At 49.7% G+C, this 9,995-nt stretch overlaps 5 protein-coding genes across 5 annotated transcripts in view; 1 reads left to right on the top strand and 4 right to left on the bottom strand.

Annotated features, from left to right (window-relative positions):
- LACBIDRAFT_333826 (uncharacterized protein) overlaps positions 1 to 1,049 on the bottom strand; it is a gene marked incomplete at both ends in the record, with an annotated part of 1,884 nt that extends 835 nt beyond the window's left edge. Inside the window, 2 exons of the mRNA XM_001888541.1 lie at positions 465 to 562; positions 1,043 to 1,049. Coding sequence (XP_001888576.1) covers positions 465 to 562; positions 1,043 to 1,049 — 105 coding nt within the window. The remainder of the gene's footprint in view (positions 1 to 464; positions 563 to 1,042) is intronic.
- Positions 1,050 to 1,373: 324 nt separating this feature from the next.
- LACBIDRAFT_312956 (uncharacterized protein) lies at positions 1,374 to 1,715 on the top strand (the record flags this gene model as incomplete). The annotated part of the gene is made up of 1 exon (XM_001888501.1): positions 1,374 to 1,715. The coding sequence occupies one exon, from the start codon at positions 1,374 to 1,376 to the stop codon at positions 1,713 to 1,715; it is 342 nt and encodes a 113-aa protein (XP_001888536.1).
- Positions 1,716 to 2,811: 1,096 nt separating this feature from the next.
- Positions 2,812 to 4,161, bottom strand: LACBIDRAFT_333828 (uncharacterized protein; the record flags this gene model as incomplete). The annotated part of the gene is made up of 5 exons (XM_001888542.1): positions 2,812 to 3,185; positions 3,242 to 3,469; positions 3,528 to 3,710; positions 3,805 to 3,838; positions 4,060 to 4,161. The coding sequence occupies 5 exons, from the start codon at positions 4,159 to 4,161 to the stop codon at positions 2,812 to 2,814; spliced, it is 921 nt and encodes a 306-aa protein (XP_001888577.1).
- Positions 4,162 to 4,595: 434 nt separating this feature from the next.
- On the bottom strand, positions 4,596 to 7,686 carry LACBIDRAFT_333829 (uncharacterized protein; the record flags this gene model as incomplete). The annotated part of the gene is given in 19 exon segments (XM_001888543.1): positions 4,596 to 4,655; positions 4,708 to 4,791; positions 4,841 to 4,903; positions 4,951 to 4,975; positions 5,055 to 5,139; positions 5,316 to 5,359; positions 5,432 to 5,678; positions 5,698 to 5,866; positions 5,957 to 6,025; positions 6,085 to 6,116; positions 6,158 to 6,223; positions 6,269 to 6,391; positions 6,442 to 6,510; positions 6,981 to 7,024; positions 7,075 to 7,214; positions 7,254 to 7,276; positions 7,297 to 7,366; positions 7,426 to 7,576; positions 7,682 to 7,686. 19 exon segments carry the CDS (start codon positions 7,684 to 7,686, stop codon positions 4,596 to 4,598), a joined length of 1,569 nt encoding a protein of 522 aa, XP_001888578.1.
- Positions 7,687 to 7,712: 26 nt separating this feature from the next.
- LACBIDRAFT_312960 (uncharacterized protein) lies at positions 7,713 to 8,267 on the bottom strand (the record flags this gene model as incomplete). Its single annotated transcript, XM_001888544.1, has 3 exons — positions 7,713 to 7,801; positions 7,853 to 8,090; positions 8,145 to 8,267. 3 exons carry the CDS (start codon positions 8,265 to 8,267, stop codon positions 7,713 to 7,715), a joined length of 450 nt encoding a protein of 149 aa, XP_001888579.1.
- Positions 8,268 to 9,995: the final 1,728 nt, after the last annotated feature.

Consider the following 9,995-nt stretch of genomic DNA (forward strand, 5'->3'; position numbering starts at 1 on the left):
CCCTAACCCTAACCCTAACCCTAACCCTAACCCTAACCCTAACCCTAACCCCTAACCCTAACCCTAACCTAACCCTAACCCTAACCTAACCCTAACCCTAACCCTAAGCGGCGTGGGGTTTTCGTGTATGCTGGGCGTTGTTTCGTGTGCGATGGCGGTGTAAGATGGGTGCTGGGCGTCGTTTCATGGGTGGCATGGGGTTGTCGTGTGCGCTAGGGTGTTTTCGTGAGTGTGGTGGGCTGTTTCTATGTCCGCTGGCAGTGTAGATGGGCGCTGGGCATTGATTCGTGGGCGGCGTGTCGTTTTCGTGGAAGCTGGGGTGTTTTCGAGGGTGGTGGGGTGTTTTCCTGAGCAGTGGGTGGTCGTCGTGTCTGTTGTTAGTTGGATGTAGATGATTTCGTCGCCATGGGCGACGTTGCACTTGAAAAACCCGTCAGCAATGAGAAAGCGGCAAGGGGACTCACAGGGTTGCAAAGAGGATGAATGACGATGAACCAATGTCGTGGTTTGTCGTCGTCTCTCTGCCACGCCTTCGTTTGCCTCGTTGCCACAACGTGCTCGCCTGGTCGTCTCGTTGTTACATGCCCGTTAACGGGTCATGTGCCGCCGTTGTGGTTGTCGTGGTCGTCATCCTAGATGGGCGGTCAGAAGGGGGCGGAGGAGAAACGTGATGGTGGGGGATGGGAAGGAATGAATGTTGGCTTTGTTTGGTAACACAAGTGAAATAAACAAACAATACATCCAAACAAATCCATTGCATTCCGTTCCGTTGTGTTCCGTTCCTGTGGATTCCGCGGAACATTCCGGTGTCAATTCCGGAATGCCCAAATTCCGCCGGAATGATAAGGCACCGGAATGAAAAAATTGCAGGCCTCCCTGCCAAATTTTATTCCTCCGGAATCCACTGGAATCCGCAGGAATGACCGGATTCCTGCAGGAATTAGGGGGGGCACTGATAAGACCTCCCTAATTCACCCGATGTCCTGGGTCTTTGAGGACTAATGCTGTTCCCCACTGCAGGCTACCCCAAGTGCTGACACACATGCCATCTTGATTCTGGCCATCAGCAGATCCAGAAGTCACTACGCAACCGTGCCAAAGACGTGGAGCGGCTGAAGGAGGAGGGGAACGTGGTTTTCAAACAGGCCAAGCTGCACGATTGTACTCGGAAACTCTGGATGAGTAGGTGACTCTTGCGTCTTTCGTCTTCACAAGTTACCTCGCTATATACTGCATCGGCTCATTGGAGGAGGAAGGCACAGGTGCCAGATCCGCGCTACCTTGCTGTGGAATTGCGTTACAAACCCTTTGAAGCCTTGCGTGTCTTTCTCCCCTTCCACTCACGAGGGTATTTCTAGCTGGCTGAGAGACACATGGAAGCCCTGGTTGCCAATATGGATACCTCGCTATCCATCTCACCCAAATCCTTCACAGCGCTTCGTACCAGAGCACGGATCAACCTTCACCTCAAGAAGTATGACGCCTCTGCCGAATTCAAATCCGCCGTAAAACACGTCACTACAGAGGGCAGTGCTTCTGAGGTTGACGTTCTTGCGCTCAAAGTTGATCTGAAGAAGGCAGAGGCGGCGCTGAAGAGGAGTAAGATGAAGGATTACTACAAAATCTTGTGGTTGACAAGGGAATGCACGGAGATTGAGATCAAGAAAGCTTTTAGACAGGAGAGCTTGACTCCATCATCACAGCTTGAAATCTGACGATCACCCTGATTCCAGATATCCGGATAAGGTATGTGACATACTCTTTCTTTTCCTCCAGTCCAGCTGACATGTCTTGACGACAATAGGTTGGCAACGAAGAGAAGTTCAAAGCTTGTTGTGGAGGCGAACGCCTGCCCCCGAGTCCGACCCTCAACGCCGTGATCGGTATGATATGGGAGAAGACGAAGATGGGATGAATGAGGGTGGTACAGGAAGTAGGGCAGTATGGGTCATATGGACCTTGCGGAACTGTTTTCCCATTTCCATGGAGGTCCATCTGGGTTCAGCGGTTTCCCGGGCCAAGGATCGCGAGGCCACTTACATGGATTCTCTTTCTTACTACTGGTTTAGCGTATTTACCACTTGGTCTTCCTCGTTGATTGAGACCTCTTCCCTGGTCGACGGGATACGCAGATACGCAAATATTGTAAATATTGCTATTAACGAAGAACAACCACTGCAGAATCCAGCCACACATCATAGTTTTCTATTTAAGGGACTCATCGAGTTGTAATGCTCGGAAGCAATGGCCCACATGCCAGAAGTAGAAAACTGGAGGGGTTTTTGATGTGGCGAAGATAAGGAAAAGCAAGAAACGGAGCACCGAAAATGCTTCAAAGCCATGTTACAGGCTGTGTGTGATTTGTGAGATGCGAAGGTTTTTGAGGGGCCTCATGGACGACGAGTCAGTGAGGGTTCGCCTCAAACATCATAGGAGGGTTGCTAGGGGGGCAAGAGCCTGCCACAACTTAGTTTCGTGAGTCCAACACTGGCCTGTGATACCTTGAATGCGAGTAGAAGTTGGACAACATTGCCGTGCGACTGGCGGCTCTACAGGGTCATTGAGTGGGATCAAGTTTCAACAGCATCCATTACTAATGATTCGGTGGAGAAGTTGAACCGTTGCTAGGCAATGTTCCAATGATTTTGCCTAATGCTTTTGGACCAGCGTGAAGTGAAGAACTACTAGTAGCTCTATCGGACAAAAGACACTCTGAGTTTTGTTGAGCTGAGTCGCTCTTGAGACCTACTACACCAAAGGATCTGGGAGTCCCAGTGGCAAATGAGTGACAGCGGGGTTCATTCTGGGTATCTACAAATGTCCAAGAAGCGTCCCTATCAAGATTGACAGAAGAGGAATTGAATGCTTTGGTGGATGAATCAGTGAATGACCAGTGGGATCTCCGCCTGTAAGATCTCTGCCATAATTTTGTGTTGGTGTGTTTTCAAAAAGCCGTGAATCTGATAGCTGGGCAGCTCGATGCTCCCAGGAGTGGCCTAGTGTTCGATGTGTTGGCCTGCACTCATATGAAGAAGTATCCACGGCTTGGGCGGTACAAGAAGACGACAGAACTTTCGACGGAAGGTTGGCCCAAAAGGGTGTGGCAATGAAGGGTGCATAGGTGGGTATGGAGAGAAACATGGGATGTTCTGGAATGGTGATGTTGTTCCCCAACTGCCACCACCCTATAATAAGAAAATCACTTCCAAAGTAGGTACGACTCTGATCCGGCTGTACTCACAGCCATCGCCTGACCGCACAGTTCTTGCATCAACGGAAGCACTACCCAGCTTTGTTGGTCGTTCTGACGCTTGTAGTGCAGGAGACTGGGTCCTAGGCGAAGAAGAAGCGGCTGGTGGGTTACTGTTCGATGAAGAGTATGACAGCGGAGAGCACGCAGATGAAGGTGAGCGATCCGAGTATTTCCAGGGAGATGTTGACCTCGATGCAATATCCTGGCTGTAACTGCCTATGTTAAGAAAATTAACCTTAAAGGCGGAAATGGTTCTAATCTGACATGCACTCACAGCTATCACTCGACCACGTACTTGGTCTTTCTGACGCCAGTAGGGCAAGGTGTTCCCATGCAGAGGATGCCGGGCTAGCCCAAGGAAATCTGGATGAAGAAGAGTGGAGCAGCAAAGGGCACGTAGATGGGATGGAGAGCAATTTGGAATGTCCCAGGAAGAGCTTGAACTCGACGATATTCCCTGAACTTGTTGCCTATGTTGTAAACAAATTGCATGCTGTGAGAACAATGTGGGTTTGATTAGCCCCTTGGACAGGGTAGCTTGTAGAACCCACCGAGACCCATGGAAGACACAACATCGAGACGAGACTAGGAAGAGACAACATGACTTGGGGGTGATTATGAACAGAATATTGGTGGTGCCCTTCGCTTGGGAAGGAAGTATGGCAAAATGGAGTCTGTCTTGTTCTTGTTCCGGATTTAGAAGCAAGCAAGTAGCCGACGTTGGCGCACAGTCTCTCACAAGACCGAAAGTCATTGGAGGGGTCACAGAGTCAGAGCCGTTATTATCCACATTGTTACCAGCGCACTGGAGAGGCATCATGGGTGAGAGGCATGGCGCCATTGGTGGAGGGGAGCATCAAAGGCAGAGGTGGCAGCACCACGAGTGCATCGGGTGGAGGGAGCAGCATCGGTCACTGTGGGAAGCGTTTGCACTTCACCTGAGTGTATCAGATACACTTGAGCCAAGTGACCAAGCACTCACCTATGGTGTGTTTGTCACTTGGATCGAGTGAAGCACTAACTCCAAAAACAGTGAATCCGTGGTGTTTTAAGCACTGATCAGCCCAAAATAGCACCATGGAATCAGTGTCGTTTCACTCAATTCAGGTGTATTAACATGCACCAATTTAGAATGTGATTCAACATTCATTTGGGGTATATACAGTGATTTTAAGCACAGGAACGTACAAGTAACAAAGGATCTAGAAATGTACCACTTGTATCAAGTCCATCAGTAGTACAGAGAAGCAATACTAAGAGAGATTTCGAAGTAATGAGAGGAGAGCATCCAGTGAAGTGCGACAAAGTACTCATCAGGTCATTGAAGTCAACAGTTAGCGATTCAAGTTTTGCGTGTGCGTCGGCGGCGTGTAGTCCTTGGCGGCGGCGCTTGGTGTGAAGGCTATATTTTGTGGCATAACATGCACATAAGTTAAACATGAAAAATCACTTACAGATGGGTATTCGGCAAGCGTAACGACCGTCCAAACATCACGGGGTTTTGATGGGCCCGGAGTCGCGTTTCTCTGTGGTGGTTGCTGTGGATGGTGGTGAAAATGATACAGAATGCGGCGTTGCAAAGCTTACCGCGGGGCGTAAGGAATTGTCCGGAGATGGGCGACATACCGCTTGATGTTTCTGTGCACTGTGCTAGCCCGGAGCCGACGTATATAGCTAATAAAAAGATGGCGTCGCACCTTCTCATGTCGCCATGGGACAATACTGGTTGGCATTTCATGTCGGAGCGTCCAAGTAACATTAATCTCAGCCGTGAAGGTGTTCAAAGTTGTAAATGACGTACCCTGGTGCCCGATGATTGCTTCGCCATGTTCTTGTGATGAAGATCATCAAGAATCTCGTCCTCAATTTTACCATTGATGGATCATCTGAAATTGATCATTAGCAGGTGTCGCGAGCATGACATTTGGTTAAAATTGAAACGCTCGCCCAACTTTTGCATTTCGGACGGCCTCTTCAACAATTTGCCTCTTTGGAACCGCTTTTTTGGTTGATAACTAGATGCATATATGAGAGTGGCAGCCCGGAGAGCACCTCAACTTACCTTGTCTTTGAAGTTTGAAGCTCGGACTTTCCGCCTTGGTTCCTCTGTTTCCAAATCATCCTCATCTGAATCCCCCCCTCCAATTTCTTCGTCATCCACTATTTTCTTCCCTTTACCCTTTGTAACCGTGGACTCTGCCTTCGTCACTTTCATCCCTAGTCGCCCTCTTCTTCCCCTTCCCCTTCACATCCGCAGATTCTTCTTCGTTGCTTTCCTCCCTGGCCACCCTCTTCTTCCCGTTCCTCTTTGCAACCATCAACTTCCCCTCCCCCTTCATATCAACCGGTCCCTCCTCACCACTTTCCTTGCTCTCTACTATTTGCACTCCCTTCCCCTTCGTCGATGCGGGACTACCCTCATCTTCTTCAGAATCCCCATCTACGATCGTCACAGCCACCCATAAACTCATCTTCATCGTCATCATCCTCTTGCTTCTCCGCCTTGACATCACGACGTTGGCGATCTCGGCAATTCAGTAGGTATTGCTGTATCATGTCGTCAGTTGGCCGACTACGACGGATCCTACAAAGAAGCTTGATGTCGTTTTGAATCTAAGAAACAAAAGAAACTGTATGCCTTAGTAACTTCATTAGTGCCGGTAAATACGCACCAGGTGGCCATGGATGACTCTCTCAACTAACCCCAGCTTTTGCTTCCATCACCTTATAGAAACTTGAAAGATGCTCCGTAATGTATCTTATAGCCAAGCGCTGCAAAAATTCAACTATTAATAGCGCATATATGCATCAAACAGGTGGTAGGCACTCACTGTGAGCCGAAGATATCGTCCACCATTCTCATCTAAGCCCATGGCCTCTTGTATAATGTTCCAATCCTCCTACCAGCAGCTCCTCGAGGCCTTGGTACTGAATTTGAATGAGCATTAGCCTTGCTCGCCTTTTCAGCAGCTATGAACGCGTAAGAACAGTGCAGATGTCGGCAGCACAACACACCAAGTAGGCCTTTTGTTTTCTCGAGCTCTTGCAAAAGCCTCTTGTTCTCTTTTTTGCGATCCTTGGCCATGGAACGACGAGGCGCTGCCGTCGTTGAGCGTAGGACGGAGAGATGTGTGAGCGCTGAGCGACCCCGTGACCGCGCCATTGAATACCTAGTATGTCATACTCACGTGACCTTTTGAACGCAACTTTATTTGTGGTGCACAGCATGGTGTTGGCGGTTGAGGAAATAGGTTTAACTGTCATACAGGAGTCAGGCTAGGTGGGTAGATGACTATTCGGATCTCTCAGAGGCTGATTGCTAAGTTTCAATTTAGTCCTATTACTCATAATGTACGAAACCCCTAAAACTTGCTCCCCCGGCATATTCACGTGAAAGAGATTTGCTTTGCCTGAGCAGGGGCTCCACGTTGGATGAACGAGGAGTGACAGAGTGCGAAAGGTCCGGATGTGGACTATGGAAGGTGGCACGAATGGGTACATGACCAAAACATGCATGTCTCCACAGGGGGGGACGAGGACCAATTGAGCAGGGAAACAATATGTATATGACAAAGCCTGGCATAAGAAGACAAGGATGGCCATGGTTAACGAGTGAGTGGGAGATCTGACAATGGGATATGTTCTGAAAGGCAGCGAGGACTGGTTGGTTTTGATGGGCGAGCGCTATTGTACAACAGCACGGCGTGAGATTGGCATGATCCCTTACAGGCGATAGCAAGGAGCACAACGCGGCTAGCATCCACCCTAGTACTATAAAGAAATTAGACAGCAACGCGAATTAGTAAGGGAGTCAAACTCACCGCTCACGTGAAATAGTCAGGTTGAAAACAATCGACATGTGTTCAACCTCTGCCAGACACCATTGCCACTTGAGCCCTGGTCGGGGCCGACAGCAGCAGCTCCAACCCGGTGCATAGGAATCCTGTCTAACCCGTCCAACCTACCGATGGGATCCCACCAATATACAAAACCTGCGTACAAAGATGTCATCAAACATACGGACTACGAGCACAAAGACATACCAAGTTTCTCGTAGTTGCCCCAAGAACCTTGGAACATATCGCCGAAAAGGATCCTGATGCCAAACACCGACTGTTGCCTGGTGCATCAAATAAATATAAGCTTATCCAAACGCAAGGGGGAGCACTCACACAGCATACGTATTCGCTCAAGGATTCCGAGTGTTCAAATTTTGTCACTCTTGCGGGGTCGCATTGAGGTAAAGGTAATCGGTGGAAGATGGCGGAAGTTGGGCACTCTGCGACACTGTCTGACCTACACCAGACACGTTGCTCTTGGAGGCTGCGGAAATGTCGATTTCAGGTGCGCCACGACCTTTGTTGTATGTTGGCCCTTACGATGAAAGTATGTGAGCACGCCTCCGTAGGTTAGCAATACATGACCCACTTCATGATTCAACAGAACTTCACGTGGCGCTTCACACCGCCCCTGTTTGAATGATCACTACGGGCCTCAAAGCTACGATCATGTAGTTCATTGGCCTTGGGGACGAAAGAAAAGGGCGCCCTTTTAAGGTGTAAGTAACCGTGAACACCAGAATTACAAACATTTACCAACCTTTTTCAAGCAGCCTCGTGGATGCGTGAGATGTTGCGCAGTTCTTGAGGACGCCATTGACGACGACGAGCAACGGCACGTAGATACAAGTTTGCGACGGCTCTTCCGCCTGGAACCAAGTGGTAGGCTGAGCTGGCCATGCGGCGTATGGAGGAGTTACTGCACGGATAACGAGTGAATGTGATGGTGCTGGTGCTTGTGGTTGATCGTCGTTGTCAACGCCTGGAGGATGACCTGCCTGACAGAGTGAATAAAAAGACCAAACAACTATGAAAAGGAAATTGCAACGCACCTCAGAAAAGACGGCCTTTGCCCGAACCCTTCCAAAGATGAGCGCTGAGCCTGTGAACCGTAAGAAGGGTTTGAACACACTTGGCCTGCCAACCCCTCGAAACTCCTCATCCCCAGCTGACATGCGAGCAGAATGGACTTCATCCTCCAAATCTTGGTCTCGTAATTCCACAGCTATGCTAGCGGTGGCGGCGCTGGATTCGGACGTTGAAGATTGCAATAATGCAGAGACACTCGGATGTGGTGCTTGGGCTAGCAGTCAGATTGGGTGTACTCAGATCAGTGTATCTGCAGTCGCTTGTTCCAAGTGTTGATTTCGAAGCGAACCTCCACACTTGAGCATGTGCACCGTATCCAAGCGCCGAAAAGCCGGAATCAGTGATGTCACACCGTAGTTGGGTGCATCTACTGCCCACAGTGCGGTAGCATCATGGGTGATGCATTGATGACTCAATCATGCAGCTTGCTCGCATATTTTGCTGCCTTCTGTCATCCTCGATCTCCTCGACTCGATCTGGCGCCATCTCCCCTTTATCAAGTTTTTTCGATAGCCATATTCTCGACAATGTCATTGCGTGGTAATCGACTTTGAGGACGGTCTGCTTCCCGGGAAGTATTCTCGTTTGATGACGTAACGTTTTCCTGATTTATCAAGTATAGCCCAAGCGGACGTCGCTGCTTTCATACGGAGAGGCCATGGCGACTTTGCTCTCGGGTCAGTTACAGTCTTACTGTCGTTGAAAACGGAAACTCATGTATACTTTTGACCCGACAGAAAGGTTAACACCACACTCAGTGTATTCGACTCCAAACCCCGCATCACCATCTCAGAAGGCTCACATTGCACAACGAAAGACGAAAAACCTACGGACGTCCGGGCCTCAGCAGTCATTGACTTCATATGCGACTTGTCCGTCTTTGGGTCAGGAGAACCCCTCCTTGTAGCACAGCTGCCTCCTGGTAGTGATGAAATTGGTTGCGGGTACATGATTGAATGGAGAACCCATGTAAGCCGATTCGACTTTATCAATCCTGTTGAAGCTAACAAACTCTACTCACAGTTAGCTTGCCCAACCAGCGAAAGCGGTGGGTTCTGGGGTTTCATCGCAATCACAGCAGTCATGTGCGTATCTCTGCCTCATATCAATACCAAGTAACTTACAACAGGCTTAGTTTCCTCGTCCTCCTTATGACCTATACTGTCCTGGGCACACTTTACAATTGTTACGTCCTCCAGCTCCGCGGCTTCGATCAAATACCCCAATTTTCTGTGGAGAGCATGAAGTACCACGGGAGCGAAGCATGGATTTGGATCAGCGACATCATCGCTGGGCTAGACATTGGTGGTGGTGGACACAATCGTCCTGGCCCCATTTCCACTTCATCATCATCGGTGCTCCCATTCTCAGCAAACAGCATCGTAACACCAAACCCCGTTAGCCATCACGCACAAGCACAAGGGACAAACATCGATCCAGTGGACGTTATTGGGCCCGCTCCCGTAGGACAGGGGCTAGGAGGTGCAGCGGGCGCAGGTGGTTTCGTCCGACCTCAATTACAGATGCGGGGCAGCAGCTTCTCACGAAAACCAGAAACCAACCCTGTGTCACACCAGACACAGGTGAACGCTGCTATTGCAGCCCAGTCACTGTCGTATACCACATCCAAGTCGCCTCCACCTAAATCACCTCCACCTCCAAGACAACGACAACCTCTCCCATCATCTGCATTGTCGTCCTCTACGACACCGAGAGCTGCTGTGAGGCCAGGGCTGGGGCCGACGACGGGGGATGAGCGTCAGTTCATGCTTGGGGATGACCAAGAGGGCGACGAGGCTGATGTGGGCAGGAAA

Source organism: Laccaria bicolor, genomic scaffold, assembly GCF_000143565.1.
Source record: "Laccaria bicolor S238N-H82 LACBIscaffold_56 genomic scaffold, whole genome shotgun sequence".
Taxonomy (NCBI): Eukaryota; Fungi; Basidiomycota; class Agaricomycetes; order Agaricales; family Hydnangiaceae; genus Laccaria; species Laccaria bicolor.